The sequence below is a fragment of the Adiantum capillus-veneris genome, chromosome 8 (assembly GCF_014529385.1).
Source record: "Adiantum capillus-veneris isolate H3 chromosome 8, ASM1452938v2, whole genome shotgun sequence".
Lineage (NCBI taxonomy): Eukaryota > Viridiplantae > Streptophyta > Polypodiopsida > Polypodiales > Pteridaceae > Adiantum > Adiantum capillus-veneris.
The window spans coordinates 116769770-116786390 of record NC_140938.1 but is presented as its reverse complement, the minus strand read 5'-3'; the positions used below and the strand labels follow the sequence as shown (position 1 = coordinate 116786390).

At 45.0% G+C, this 16621-nt stretch overlaps 1 protein-coding gene across 2 annotated transcripts in view; it reads left to right on the top strand.

The window, feature by feature from the left end:
• LOC147452824 (hyperosmolality-gated Ca2+ permeable channel 1.7-like) overlaps window positions 1-16621 on the top strand; it is a 176404-nt gene that overhangs the window by 86236 nt on the left and 73547 nt on the right. For both annotated transcript variants that reach the window (XM_086518419.1, XM_086518418.1), the window contains exons 7-8: window positions 12858-13198; window positions 13426-13671. In XM_086518419.1, the coding sequence (XP_086374545.1) occupies window positions 12858-13198; window positions 13426-13671 (587 nt within the window). The remainder of the gene's footprint in view (window positions 1-12857; window positions 13199-13425; window positions 13672-16621) is intronic.

Sequence of the window (16621 nt, the reverse complement as noted above, 5' to 3'; positions counted from 1 at the left end):
CTCTCTCTCTCTCTCTCTCTCTCTCTCTCTCTCTCTCTCTCTCTCTCTCTCTACAGAGTGTAGATGAGGATGGATCTCCACCATATCTTCCCCCCATCTTTCATTGTACTACACATTGTATTTTGTTTCAGTTCTTTTTAATTCCGGACATGGTATCAGATTCACTATGTTGTAACGGCTTGGTCTCATAGGTCATTTTGGCCTTTTGAAGACGTTAATATATCATTTCATTTCATTTTATTTCTCACCTCACATCTAGCCCAGACAACAACCTTCACGGTAGGTATGCAAGTCTTTTCGTTATCTTGGTCTCCATAGGAGTTTATAGTGTTTCCCTCACCGAGACGGTGAGTGGTCTTGTGGCGCGGGCAACCTGTAGCAGGGCTACAATGTCCCTTGGCACGGAAAGCAGTTACAGCTGGTCATGGGTTCACATTGGGTGGACTTATGCCTCGACTTGACACGTGGCAAGACTGGTGGTTTAGAGGACACTGTGGCCAGTTCTTCCCCACCACAGTTTGGAGATAGGTGCAGCTAGATAGTCAGAGATTTTGACTTATCCGTTGGCTGCCCTTTTTGGTTGTATATATGCTCACATTTGCGTAGTCTGGTTACATTGTTCCAGATGGTTTTATGAGTCTTGAGTCTAGTGTCGTGTCGTCTCGAGTCTACACCACACATTTGCACTCGCCTTGCACATCTTGAGCCTCAACACCCCCATTGTACCCGTGAGTTCTGGGCTTGGAGCTGAGTGTGCTGCCAGCCAAAGTCTGTACATGTTCATTTGAGTTAGTCGAGTCTTATGCTGTTCAAGTCCTACTGTTGAGTCACTTGTTTGTTCTGTTGGTCATTGTCTACAGTATTTTCATTCTGTTGGAGTGAGATTTCCTGCACATTGCACTGAGGAGCACCCACAATAGAGAGCACGACACACTATTCTTGCTATAGGTGCTCTCATTTTTGGCACCTCAACTGAAGTCTCACTCCGTCGAGAGTCGACTCAAGCAGCTAGCTGGTTTAAGCTCTCGCCTGTGCTAGTTTGCTGGTCTCGACTAGTCTAGTTTAGCTTGGTCTTGTCCAGCTTCCCCTCGACCAGCTTAGTCCTCGATCAATTTGTCTAGTCTCTTGTCCTGGTCTAATCATCTCTCGTCCTGGTCTAGCCAAGTGGTCTAGTCTCTCACCCTGGTCTAGTGGAGTCTGGACCAGTGTTCAGTAACTTAAAAGTCTTATTGCCCAAAGCTTGGGTGGGCTTTTGATTACTGCATGACACGTACGAGGCATTTCAAAGATTGACAAAGTCCACTATTGAGTTCTCTAAAGAACCATCGGAAGCACCAACCCTTGGTGCCGAGTAGAAGTCCACCAACCCCGTTACCCCAACCTTCCCACGCGGCCACGTCCATTCCCTCAAGCAGTTCTTCACCTCCCAAGTCACCTTGTCACAAAATGATGACTTGGCATGTCCAGACCTAAAGTTATAAGTTGTTCCAACTGATAGGGTCCTGTCTGATGGGGCCCTAGGGGACACTAGATGATTAATGAGAGAGAAATGAAATGAAATGTTATATTAACGTCTTCAAAAAGGCCAGAATGACCTATGAGAACAAACTGATACAAAAGTGGTGAATCTGTTACAAAGTCTGGGTACCTTAGTACCAAAGTACTAAGTGTGGAAAGTGTGAAAGTGTGAAAATAAATGTGAAAAACTAAATACAAAGTTTGGGTGTCTGGCTAGAATGCTTCTAATCCTTTGTTGTAGTCTCCTCCGGTGAAGTGTGCTTCTGCATCTCGGTCGTGGTCGTCTCGATTTCCTAAGCTCAATCGCCCTGTCAATGAGTGTGCCTTTGGTATGGATGTGGGTACTCCTTTGTTCTAGCTGCTGGTCTCTTGCTTCTCCTTCCCCTCCTGCTTCTCTCGATCCGAAGAAATCTGTGATCTGCCTCTGAGACTGTAGTGCTCTTTGTCTTTTATTAGATTATCCCTGTGCCGATGTATTTCCAGTAGGTACAAGCCTAAGCATCTTTGATCTTGGTATTGCATGACTCTATCTAGAGGTCCAAAGCCTTCTTTAAATAGGCAATGGAAACGCCCACGTATCTCATAGTATACGGTGCAATGGCATATGTAGTGTAATTCTGTCTCCGGCTCCATTCCGCATAACTTGCAAATTCTGCTCTCAGGTGGGATTCCCCTAAATCTGCCAAATTCAATTTCCAGCTGGTGTGAGGATGTACGAATCTGACCAATAGCACATCTCAAACCATGAGACAGGTGGGTATCCATGTAGCTCGAGTGAGTCACAAATCCATCTTCAGATAGCTGTAGGAAGTTTTCTTTGTAGTCGGCCATCTTTGTGCCCAATTCTTGTGTAGGGTCTACCCATGTCCTCTTAGTATCGAACTGTATAAGATCCTGACGGATGATTTTATTAATCTCCGTTCGTGTAATTGCCAGTGATGGAGCCTCAAGAGAGTATTGGTAGGGGGGTAATCTTTCCATACTGAACCCGTGTCTCTGAAACCACGAAGATAGTTGCGCATACCAGCATGATGTATCCCCTTTCATTGCTAACTGTCGAGAGGATTCGAGGGCCAATCTAGTATGGTGGCAATTATTTGTATCCCACAAACCATGTATAAAGGACACTGATCTGGTAAGAGCTTCAATTTCTATCGGAGGGGCAGCTAGTTCTGCTCGGATAATCGCGTGTGGTACGGAGGCCTTGGCTCTAATCATTCGGGAAATCATAGATACCAAAGGTCTCTCCATTGGCTTCCAATTATCCTGATCCACAGATGGTCCCCAAATCAAGACCCCATAAAGCATAGCCGAAGCCACCACAGTATCAAAGAGCCAAAGTTTTGTTCGTGGTTCCTGAAACTGCACTTGTAAACACATCCTCTCCCTCCCAAGGCCGCAGAGGCTCTGGACAATCTAGCATCCGCTGCTTTCTTAAGAGTAAATTTCAGTCCTGCAAATACCACACCAAGGTATGTGTATGCATCTGTGTGCTCTACTGTATCCTGGCCATATGTAAATGTAGGTGCCGATCTCCTAACCCACTGCGGTGTGGTGTTAAACACCATAACTTTGGTTTTACCCAAATTCACCGACAGTCCGCTGTCCTCCGCGAATTTATGTAATGCATCTAACTGCCTCTGCATTCCATCTGGTGATTCTGCTATCAATACAATATCATCTGCATACAACAACAAAGGGATCCATGACCCTACAAGTTGAGCACCTCTGTCACCCTCTCTATCAATGTAATCTGATACCTCATCTATATACATACCAAATAAAGTAGGGGACAATGGGCATCCCTGCTTTACTCCAACGGTGGAATGAACAATGTCGGAATCCCCTTCTGGAGTACGTACATAACCAGTTACTGACCCATATAAGGCCATGATCCCCCAGATAATCTCTTTGGGGACCCCTAACTCTTGCATCCTGCGCATCAATCTGGCCCTTGGTATTGTATCAAAAGCTTTCCGAAAATCCACAAAGCAACAATACATCCTTCTCCCGCTTGCTCTTCCTTCCTCAATAATGGCTCTGAGCGTAAGAATATGATCTAGAGTGGAATAACCCCTCCTGAATCGAGCTTGTCCAGTTGCCCTTATGCCCTCATGCTCTGCCCATCTACTCAGTTTTTGTTCCAGAATGGATGCATACAGTCGGGTCAATGTGTGACCCACCATAATGGTACGGTAGTTCCCGGGTATCATAGGATCCCCTGACTTGAAAATAGGTACGATAGTAGATAATTTCCAAGATTCAGGTAATCCTTCACACATGACCCGATTAAATAGACGAGCAAGGACTTCTGAAAGTGGATCCCTTGCATGGATCAAATGTTCTGCTACTAGACCCTCATGATCATATGCTCTTCTTGTCTTCATCTTATCAATGGATTTTTCCACCATTTCCGTAGTAAAGAAAGTACTAGTAGCAGGGCATGGCTCTAGCGAATCTGGTAGTGGAGGCTGTCCAGATACCATATATAATGATGTTACATATTGACCCCAAATCTCAGGAGAAGTAATCGTCGGAGGCGGTGAGTGCTCATGAAATAAGCGCCAGGCCTCATGTGAGTCCTGACTCAAGAAAAGCTGATATAAATCCTTCTCCAGTTTGGCTAAAAATGCCCTTTTCTTGCGACGTACTATACGCCGAAGAGCAATCCGAGACTGCTTATATGTGATGATCCCAAGTGTAAGCTCTTTCTGTACCTGGGTTCTCGTCTCTCTGCATTCCTCGTCGTACCAACTGTTCTGAGGCATGTTCCCAGATCCTCTCTTCGGATCAGGTTGAGTATGTGGGTATGCCTCTTGTGCTGCTCCATGTAGTATCTCTGTTAACTGAGAAGTAATCTCCTCTACAATATATACTGGCTCGGCTGCCCACATCCTATTATAGATCTTTGCCACATAGACTGAATCAGTCTCTGGTGTGAAAGTATAAATTGTGTGTGTCTTCTTCCTTGGTACTTGAGAGGCATTGTATTGGAAGGAGATTGATAAGGTCAAGAGAGCATGATCCACTGCAATCCCAACTGGTCTGGGTTCCACCTTAAAGTCCTCGATACTAGAAAGAAAGCTTGGTGAAGTCATGACATAATCCACTGTGCTGGCCCCATGCCTGTGTGGGAAGCATGTGAATCCCCCAGATAAAGGGAAATTCTCTAGACCATTAAGTATGGCCAAACCATGTGTAGTTGCCATCTCCATGAGATGTCTACCATATTCAGTGTGTTCTTTGTCCTGTGAGTTTCTAGTAAGCCCCCTCTATGATAAATCCACTTCTCTGAGCATTTCCTCAGAGGTATCATAGAATAGTGCTTGAGAGTTGGCCGTTCTGGCATTGAAGTCTCCTAAGAGAACGATGTCTCCATCTCTAGAAAACTCCCATATGTCATTACTCAATATGGAGAAAGGGGACTGTCCGTTAGGTGAGGAGTAGAGTGATGTACTTGGAGGGAAGTAGCATATAGCGATATATAGAAATCTACCTGTCTCGGCTCTCATTCTCACCCACATATACCTTGCTTGTTCATCTTTCTTGATGATCTGTAGTAGTGGTTTCAGCTCTTCTTTAAATAAGACTGCTACTCCTCCTGAACCCCGGCTACCCCGTAGAGATCTTTTGTCTGGTCGACCAGCTGTTTCCCATAAATAACCCTTCACATGTGGCATACGCTGTCCCGGTATCTGGTGTGTCTCTGAGTAGAAAACTATGTCTCTATCCCTAAAGCTGTCTTCAAAGGCACCTACATCTAGCCTATATGATCCATTACAATTCCACGCCGCTATCCGGAGCGTCGCCCCATAGGTCTCGCACCGTCATGCTGAGCGCTTTTCCAGAACCACTACTTTCCCTCCTCTATAAAAGGCGATTTGCCCGTTTTCTCTTGCTGCCCTGATCTCTGGCATCAACTCTTGCATGTGTGCCACTTGTGCCAATGTAAGGTCATCTCCCAGGAAAATACCGGTTTTCTTAAGAGTTGGCCTCTTCTTTAGAAATTCTTTTCTTATTTCTATATTCGGGAAGCGGAGAATAAGTGCCCTATCCTTTACGTTTCCCTTCACATCGATTCCTTTCTTGCCCACTCTCCATGCACTTGTGTGAGTGGGCTTTGTGATGCCCATGCGTTGTAGCAGTTCCTTCACTTCTTCATCTACATTCTCTTTGTCTTTGACTCCTGTGACCCGCACATGTAGAGCCCGATTCTTCTTTTTCTGCTCTTCCTCAATGGTCATATTAATAATGGTGGAGGTAGGTGTGGTATCGGGCATGTGGGCCTTCCCTTTCTTCGCATCCTCAATCCATTTCTCTGCTTCATCAACCTTTTCTTGTGTCTTACAAAGACGTTCCGCCCATGAAAATGCCGTTTTCGATTTTAGTTCATCTCCTTTCCGTAGAGCTTTCATTTGATCCTTCATGTCCTCGAGCTCCTTCAGCACCGAAGGTTGGTCGTCTCCCTTCCCCTTAGTTACAGATTTGCAAGCCGCAAGTTCTCCTTTTAGCTCCTCGATTATTGCATCTTTTTCCCCCATTTGCTTTTCCATATTTGTTCTCCATGCTTCAAAACTTGCTACTGCCTCATCGATTTTCTTTTGCATAACGAATTCTGTTACATTTACTTTGGCCTTGATTAGGTTTCGTAATTCCGTTTTCAAGTTCTGAATCTCCTCATTCTGTATCCCTCGGATCTCTCTCCTTAGTTCTCTCATCATGTCTCCATACATGGAGTTCCTGTAGCTCTCAACGTTCGCGTGCATTTCCTTCCTGATGTCATCCCTCATATAGTTTAGCTCTGATTTGAGCATCACCTGGACCTTCTCCATCATTAGATCATCATGTATCCTGGAGGTTTTCCCCACTCGTGATAGTACAGTATCTCTCTTTTTCCGTTTAAATGTAGCTGTTGTTTTTTTGGGGGTGGTGTAGCTATCTACACCTGGCGCTTCCCCTTCGGTAGGCGGATCCATCGAACCCGAGCCACAAATGTGGGGTAGGTATTACGGTGAGGAAGTCCTACTACTCATAGAAGAGCTTGCAGAGAGAGCGTGTGTGCGTACGGCCCTCAGAGAGAGAGAGAGAGAGAGAGAGAGAGAGAGAGAGAGAGAGAGAATTTCCCTTTTATGTGAAGTATCTCTTCACCTAGGTTGAACTCAGAGCACTTCCTTTGATTTGCTTTTGATGTTGTGTGGGAACTACTTCTTAGGATGTCTTCTTTGTAGGATGCCCTCACGTAGGATGTCTTTGCGTAGGATGTCCCTGCCCGTCCCGTAGGATGTCTTCGCGTAGGATGTCCCTGCCCGTCGCGTAGGATGTCTTCGCGTAGGATGTCACTGCCCTCGCGCTGCCCTCGCGCTGAGAGAGAGAGGGCGAGCGAGCAGAGGGCGAGTAACAGGTCGAACAGCTGAGTCTCAGCCGAGCCGCGTGAGCAGTTGCACGGCGAGCAGCAGGTCGAGCAGGTAGAGCCTGGCTCTCTTCTTCTTTCACAGCCCTCGCGCCTTCTTACCGCCGCCAGAGAGAGAGAGAGAGAGAGAGAGAGAGAGAGAGAGAGAGAGAGAGAGAGAGAGAAGCTGACGTGGCAGTTGTACGGACGCTTTGCGTTTCACGCTGGCTGTCGTACGGAAATTCCGCGATTTGCACTGCTGCCAGCTTTTGGGAACTTGAAGCTTTTGAATTTAAGCTTTTCATGTATTGCTTTTGGGAGGCCTTAGAGCCTTTAAATAGAAACTGAGAGGGCCTTCTATCTCAATCTTGCTAATGAGCAACTGAGCAGCTAAGTAGAGAGGACCCCCCCACTCTGTAAATTTGCTCAAGCATTAATATAAAAAGAAATACTGAAAGGGCCACCAGTCTTTGGGGCCAATATCTCTGGGCACGGAACTACGCCGGGTGTGTTGACTTAAGTAACTTGTGATTAAAGTTGTGAAGTGTTTTTAAGTTTGGGGTGTCCAAGGCTGTTACAGTGGTATCACAGACATGGAAAGAACAAGAAGAAGGCCAAGAAAAGCAGATGCCATCGCAGATCCCGACAATTTTCTGACAGTTTTCACGAGGATTCGTCCTCTTCTGAGAGTTCGGACGCTGAGGACTGGATGTATTATTCAAACAGGAAGCATTTTTATAGAGCAAATCAATACGACTTTCTCGAAGACAAGAATAAGAAGACCAAAGAATTCAAGGAAGGTGGACTAGCAATCAAATTTGAGAGATGCCCTCAGAGCCCTTGCCTTCATTCAACAATTTGACATAGCTTTTTTTGGAGGGTGCTACTCATAGCACTCAAAGATTAGAAGGGGGGCATCTTAACCGAAAGGCAATGCACGGACATGGTGGTCCACTCGTCTCTTACGAAAAGAAGCACCAACCAAGTGGCTTAAATTCAAGCAACTCTTTATTTCCTCTTGGCTCACTCAGGAGTATGAACGCAATGTGATTACAGCTTGGAATCATCTTTGGATGACCAAGGGAGACACTTTCGATCTATATTGTGAAAGGTTTTGGGATACTTTTACCTGTCTCTTCCTTCAAAAAGATCAATTTTAAGTAGCAAATCGAGCGGTTTTGCTGTGGACTCTCTAAAGAGATTTGAGATTATTGTTTACTACAGAAATCCGAATCCATCCAGCAATTGATGGGACATGCTAAGCAAGGGTTTGCTATGCATTCGAGTAACCTGACTAATCAAACAGACCCATAGCTAAACCCTTCCACTCTGTAGTGGTGTAGTTTCTCTCAGCATCATTCAATTGACAACTTGAAAAGCTAATGGGGTAGTCCAATTTATGTTCTCCTGGTTGAGCTAGAACACATCCAATAGCAAAGTTCGATGCATCAATATCCACATGGAAAATTGCATTACAATGAGGCACTCATAGAATGCACTACAAGAGGTTGTGTGCTCTTGTGACGCTGTTAGCGATGGAAATACACTGGGTTTTTATAACCCCCGGCGTCGCTACGAGAGCGTCGCTATATGCGTCGCTATATAGCGATGCTCATAGCAACGGTTATAGCGACGTTTACACTGAAGACTATAGCGACGCTCATAGCACGCTACAGAGCCATAAATAGCGACGGTTATAGCGACGCCCGAGAGAAATTTTTTTTGGTGGCAGGGCATTGAATGCCCTGCCACCCATCAACCATATTGTACTTGATTCACTTTTTAAAAAAAGTGCAACGGTAGATAATAGACCCAAAATAGTCACCCACAAGACGCATTGTTTGCAATATCATATTTCTACAAACAAAGCAAACTACAAAAAAGCAGATGTCCAAACGTGCATGCCAAAGTTTTGTATTTGAAATAGCCTTAGAATTGACATTGCATTTACAAATTTCTGCCCACACTTGTCATACACAGAGAGCTTATACATCCCATGACATAAAATTCCTAATACAACAATCTCATCGTCAAAACTGAGATCATGAACTGTATATTTGTCACCCACAAATTTTACAACAAGACCAAGTCTAGCAAGTGCAGATATAGACAAAAGGTTCCTATTGATCCTAGGTACATAAAATGCATCAACAAGTGTGAAAGAACTGTCATTCACAGCAGTAAGCACAATCTCTCTAACTCTCTTAACTGATAAGAGGTATGGACAGAGGACAGCATGGTTTCAGTCGCATGGTTTCAACATGGATAGATTGCCTCCGTTTCAATACTCCCTGGATGCACCCTCCCTCTCTCTCACACGGACAGAGATCACCAGACTCATACGTCAGGATGTGATTCAGCTAGATACCAGGAGCACATGGATATAGAGGTGCTCAGCTTGCAGGGACATGGATCCCTCTTTTATTGTATGCTGACGATATCGTGTTGATATCAGACTCACCAGAGGGTATGCAGAGACATTTGGACGCATTGCATAGTTTTGCAGGGGATAGTGGATTGTCTGTCAACCTTGGTAAAACCAAGGTCATGGTATTTAATACCATACCACAGAGGGTCAGGAGATCAGCACCTACATTCACATATGGTTAGGACAGTATGGAGTACACTGATGCATACACATATCTTGGGGTGGTCTTTAGTCGACCGAGGTTCACACTGAAAGTGGCAGCAGACACTAGATTGACTCGTGCCTATGCAGCCCTAGGAGGTTTAGAGAGGATTTGTTCGCAGGTTCAGTTCCAGGAACCTTGAACAAAGCTATGGCTCTTCGACACTTTAGTCGCATCAGTTAAGCACTACGGGGTTCAGGTATGGGGACCATCTGTTGGCAGTGTTGGATGGAGTAATATGGAGAGGCCCTTGGTATCTATGATTTCTAGGCTGATCAGAGCCAAGACCTCAGTCCCACATGACATCATACGAGCGGAGCTGGCTGCCCCACCTGTGGATATTGAGGCACTTACCAGATCAGTATCATTTGTACACAGCTTGTGGGACACCACTAGGGACAGATATGCTAGGCTTGCTCTTAAGTCATCTAGACAACTGGCATTACAAGGAGATACATCATGTTGGTATGTAGAGATGAGCTCATGGTTTCAAAGGCATGGTCTCAGTATGGACAGGCTGCCCCCTTTCCAATATTTTCTTGGCTCTTACACGGATGGAGATTACTAGACTCATCGGGCAGGATCTTATCCAACTTGATACCAGGAGGACATGGATAGAGCCATCACGGGAGTAGGGTATGAAGAGGGTTTTCTATAGAGAGCATCTTCTCCAACTCACGACAGACGGCTTTGTCACACGGCCCAGCTACATGGACACACATCTATCTCATGGGTTACGATGTGCCATAGGCCAGATACGCACATCTTCACACCAGCTTGGGATTGAGACAGGTAGATTCAGAGGCATACCAGCGGACAGGAGGATATGTCAATTATGCCATGCAGAGCCAGAGACAGAGTTTCACTTCATATGTCACTGCACAGTCTACTATGAGATTCGGGGACGCTTTCACTGTTTATTCAGAGATGGTTTTGACTCGTGAGATAGAGTCATGAGATATCAGGATCAGAGATGTCTCGGATTATTTCTACTTGAGATACAGAGACATAGAGACTCTCTATTGAGAGGACATAGACATAGACAGTCCCAGAGACGCATTTCAGATTTCAGTCCGAGTACCACAGAGGCAAAGGCGCCACCACCACCACAGAGCTCGGTTTCCACCCATACACACACCAATGGTACTCTCATTGACCGAGCTATAGAGTTGGGGAGATCGAGACGACCACGACTGAGGAGGGGAGCCACGCAGCACCGACGGAGATTGCGGCAGAGGATCCACAGGATTCTAGCGCGACACCTAGAGTGTCGATCAGGATAGGCTGCATGTTACTGCTATATTGTATCATGGTGACACTTATGCCCACTTTGTATCCTTGTGGCATTAGACCATTGCTCAGCTTACCGGCCACCCATAGGAGTCGGTAGCACTCCTATCTCAGTTTCCAGTTTGTAGTTTTCTTTGTTTGTACCCAGACTTGGTAATAGACTCACCATTGTAATCAGTTTGGTCTCATAGGTCATTTTGGCCTTTTGTAGACGTTAATATATCATTTCATTTCATTTCATTTCTCTCCCCCCCTCCCTGGGAAATATCTTCTAGCACATACCCCAATATTAGATATGTGGAAAATATCAATGGAGTAATCTGTGGTAGGAAAAGTGTATTGTGCTCTCTATTGTGGGTGCTCCTCAGTGCAATGTGCAAGAGACCTCACTCTAACAGTATGTAAACACTATAGAGCAATGGAATAGAGCAAACTCAAAGACACAATAGTAGACTCCAAACTCAATGGAACTCGACTAACTCATGGAACTAGTACAATTTCTGGCTGCCAGCACACTCATCTCCAAGCTCAAGACTCTATGGGTACAATGGGGGTATCAAAGCTCCAATTGTGCAGGTAGTGTAGATGTGCGGTGCTAGATTGAACTCAAGACTCTAGACTCATAGAACATCTAGGAAGCATACCACTACTCGAACAAACTGAGCATATGTAAAAGTATAAATGCAGCCAACGGCTAACTCAATTATTATAAATGCAGCCAACGGCTAACTCAATTATCTCTCACAGTCCAGCTGCACCTATCTCCGAACCGTGGCGGGGATGAACTGGCCACGGTGTCCTCTGTCCACCCCCTGTGTCTGCCACGTCACTGCCCAGGCAAGAGTCCACCCAGCGTGAACCCAAGACCACCTGTAACTGCCTGTTCCGTGCAAGTGACACTGTAGCAGGTTACATAATCCAAATGAAGCTGTATACATTCAACCAAAGACAACAATAATCCTTGTTTTTCAGTCTCTCTAATCTCCTAACGTAAACAATCTGGTAAGATACAAGTGGCCGACAATTCTCCTCATAACACAGGAAGAGGAATCTCATTTCTATTAGAATTATCTATGGGGCTAGAAACAGAAAGTAGACCATCAGGCCTAGTGGGAGATAAGAGGAGTACGGCGGAAGAAGAGGGACCCTGTGCTTTGGAAATCCTGACTCCCCCTCAGTTGTCTACGTCTTCTTTTCTTTGCTTCTCTTCTTCTAGTTCTTTTGCAAGTTTGATGGCGATGGACACTCCATCGGAATCTATCAGATGTAAATATTGAAGGTCAGAGTGTTGGCAGGTTGTCGTAGACCATCAGAGATTCCCTTGGCCCGAAGGCGAGACCAATGATCGTGCAAATAGCACGTCTACTGCCAAAATCGAATCTGAGATGCTTTTCAATCTGCTCCTGCAGCAGCGAAAAGATAAGGCATGTGAAAAGCAACTGAGGGATTAAAAGAATGCCCGCTAAAGTACTAATGGGCTGCTCTTGAAGGTGAGGGAATTGAGGAATTGGCTGGCTGCGGGCTGTAAAAGGCTGCTTGGCTAAACAGCTAATTGCTCACTTTGGAAGGTGGGATGACGAGGGATGCTGGGTACAGACATCTACAGGGCATACTTCGCATATAGAAAAAGAAATAGGGATGGACACGGGTTTAGACAGTGGGACATTGCTAGCCTTTTGTGGGCACTATACACAGCTACACTTACATACTTTTTTTTGGCCATGATGCACAGAGATATGGACCTCTGATTTGTTTAATTTATAACTTTGGCGTTTCAGAGACATTCAATATGGTTTTTCATTCTTTCATTCTCTCTCTTCGCAAGGAGTTAATGCTCAAACTTCATATTTAGATCGCATTCTCATTATGAACATGGTGGCACCTGAAGTGATTATTTTCTGTTTTGCTTACCCTATTGGCTGACTATTGTTCATTGAAGTGTTTGTTCTGAGTAATCTTTGTCTGTTGAAGATCCTAGTTGCTATTGATATATTGTGCGATTGAGATCCATCTGTTGGTTTCTTGATTAGATAAAAACAGAGCGGAAAAAAGTTCTAGATGATCCTAAAGCTCTGCTACCAGTAGCTTTTGTCTCCTTTAAAGGGAGGTGGGGAGCTGCTGTAGCTGCTCAAACACAACAAACAAAGAACCCAACAGTTTGGCTGACAGAATGGGCTCCAGAGCCACGTGATGTATATTGGCGCAATCTCTCCATCCCTGTTGTTGAGCTCACCATTCGTAAATTGGTCATGGCAGTTGCGTTCTTCTTCCTGCTATTTTTCTTCATGATACCAATCACTTTTGTTCAGTCACTTGCAAACTTGAAGGGACTTTCAGAAAAAATATCATTTCTGAAGCCAATACAAGATATGTAAGTCCAAGCATTCTATGAAACCTCCATCAGATGCATTTAAGTGAATCCGTATATGTGATGTTTATCTGCAGAAAGTTTTCTTTCTTGTTGCAAGCCAGTTTATATATTCTAATTCATTTGTATCAAGATACATTTCTCTCAACAGCTCCATTTAGATTGCACAAGAATTTGTCTAAGTGCTTTCTTGTTGAACCGATGACTTACGTGTATCTTTTTGAGCTCAGGAAATTCGTCAGCTCTTTCCTTCAAGGCTTTTTGCCTGGACTAGCATTGAAAATATTTCTATTGCTCCTTCCCACTCTGCTGATGTTTATGTCAAAGATTGAGGGCTACACATCCTTCTCTTCATTGGAAAGGAGATCAGCAGGAAAATACTTCATATTTTTGGTTGTGACTGTATTCTTTGGGAGTATTTTTACGGGAACAGCATCGCAACAGCTCAGCAATTTTGTCAATGAGTCCCCTTCAGAGTAAGAGAAAACTAAGCTAAGATGTTCATACCTTTTTCTGACATAATTAAACAAACTTACATTATTCTGGGTGTGGGAGTGGATGTGGGTGTGGGCGTTTGGGGTGTGTGCGCGCGCGTCTGTGTGTGTAGTATATCTACATAACTGATCATTTGTCAGTGTTAAGAGCAAAAAATAGATGATTATGATTAAATCATTAGCAAGTAAATATATGCATGAAATAAAAGTACTGTGGACACACTTCTCTTTTTGGTGAAATACAAGATATAACCACTGAAGCCATGCAAGAAGGCTAGAAACATTCATAGAAGATTTCAAATTGCTAAATTGAACTGTCTCGCAAATTGAAACAATCTGCAACATCCTCGAGTTTCTGTCTGAGTGCCCTATTCTCAGATTTTAGATCCGCTAGCTGGGTTCTCAGTCTATGTATAGTGTCAAATTTCTCGACTAGCTGGTTTTCCTTGTTATAGATGTGTTGATGACTCTGAATCACGTCCCCATAGATCCCATCATAAATGGCACGATGCATTTACTGAGTGCCATCTATAGTAGTAAATGCTTCTGCAATAGAGCGGAGCGCACGATTTTCAATATTGAGTACATCTTGAGACAGCATAATGTAATCATGGGGTTCTTCTCTCTTGGGCTTGTGGTGCAGAGGAAGGTGCATATGCAGATGGAGTGGTGAAGTATGTGGAAGTGTCAGTATATGGTGGATGGAGTGAAGCGGGTGCAGTGGAAAATGAGTAAGATGGATGGTGTGGAGGGAGAGGTGAAGTGACAGAGGTGCGAGTGGAAGTGCTCAAAGTGGCTGTGGAAGTGGCGGGCGGTAGAGGTGAAGTGATGTGAACCTGACTCTCGGAGAAGGGTAAAGTAGCCAAGTTTACTGGGTTGTCTTTTAGTACTCAGGCTCTCTTACTCGGCTCTTTGCCTATAGCCTGGGAGCTTGGATCAGCTGTCCTCTTAGACTGTACTAGGTCATCATGATCCTGTCTTATAGCATTCCCCTGTGATTGCAATATGTCCACAATCCACTCTAAGCTGGGTGCTGCAAAGCAATCAAATGTTTTAGCTTTAACTTTCCGTGTACAAAACCGCTTTACCCTCTCTTGAACAATGTGCCATAAATATGCGTTGCACAGCCCCAAAACCCCAAAACGTGCGAAATGTTTTAACAAAATGGCCGAAACACGAAACTTGTTTCATGTCACGCGTTTCGTAGCTTTGAAACCTCAAAACTCCAAAACTCTGCGGTTTCGGCAAAACGGCGAGACGCGAAACTTGTTGAAACAACTAAAAGCGTAATAGAATTGACACTCCTAGCCAAAGATCAATAGCAACACACGAACGAAAACTACAAATAACTAAATTGAGAGAGAGAAATGAAATGAAATGGTATATTAACGTCTACAAAAGGCCAAAATGACCTATGAGACCAAACTGTTACAATGGTGAGTCTAGTACCAAGTCTGGGTACAAACAAAGAAAACTACAAACTAGAAACTGAGATAGGAGTGCTACCGACTCCTATGGGTGGCTGGTAAGCTGAGCAATGGTATAATGCCACAAAGGTACAAAATGGGGATAAGTGTCACCATGATACAATATAGCAGTAGCATGAAGTCTATCCTGATCGACACTCAGGGTGTCGTGCTAGAATCCTATGGATCCTCTGCCGCAATCTCCGTCGGTGCTGCGTGGCTCCCCTCCTCAGTCGTGGTCGTCTCGATCTCCCCAACTCTATAGCTCGGAGAAAGAAAGAAAGAAAGAAAGAAAGCTTTATTAACGTCTTCGAAAGGCCGAACTCGACCTATGAGACAATATCATATACATGTGTTGATGCTCTAGGCATCGGAAAATAAAAAAAGGGTACAAACTGAAATGAGCCTATACTATGCAAGAGGGTGTGGTAGGGTGGTGCATGTGGTGTACAATGTATAGTGTGGGTCCTCGTGTCGAGGTGTGCTCACGCATCATCAGGCTCAACTAGGGGCTGCAAGGTGATACCACCATGAGATGATAGGGAGGGTATCTAAAAACAAGCAACATATGTAGGGTAGAGAATGTGGTACATCGGTGGTGGCCTGCTCAGGTATCTCTGGAATGCTGGATCTCCCTCTGGTGACACCCATGTGTCCTGTATCCTGGGAGCCTCGGTCTCCGACGTGCCCTCTGAGACTCTGCCTGCAGAAGGGTAAGCCCTCTACTCTGTGTAGGTAGTGTGGGGGGGTCTGGTCCTGCTCGTCGGAAAAACTGTGTGATGGTAGTCTGTGTCCTGCTATCCTGACTCTGGCGTGGCTGTAACAACTGCTCTCGAACCTCTAAAGCCGCAACCAGGAACTGGCCAAACCTCCTCTGCTCTCGGCCTATCATATGCTGCTGTAATGAGTCTCCAATGCCATATCTCTCTCTCAGCTCTGTATATGCTGGGCATCTCATGACAAAATGCTCCTCACTCTCCACCTCCGTCTGGCAGATCTGGCATGTACGCTCCTCTCGTGGTATGCCTCTGGCTCTGCCACTCTCAATTTCTAGCTGATGTGATGACACTCGTAGCTGGCCATGCTGACCCGAAGTTGGTGTGGCATGTACTCCTGCATGTATAATGGAATCTCAATGAATCCCTGCTCTGAGAACCTCAGAAAATGCTCATAGTAATATAGCATTTTAGCAGGTAGGGTGTCTGTGGGCCTGCGCCATGTCCTCTAAATATATGTATGCCATATCTCCTGTCTGATGACCCTATTCCGCTCAGAGCGTGAGAGGGAATAGGTCGGGGCTTGGGTGTCATACTGGAGTGGTGGTAGTCTATCGATATCAAAACCGTGCCGAGCTAGCCAATCTCTTGTCTGGGCATACCATGAGCTAGTGTCCCCTGCCTGTGCCATCTCTCTAGATGCAATGAAGGCTCTATGAGAGATCCTATCTGGATCCATATCTTTGAATC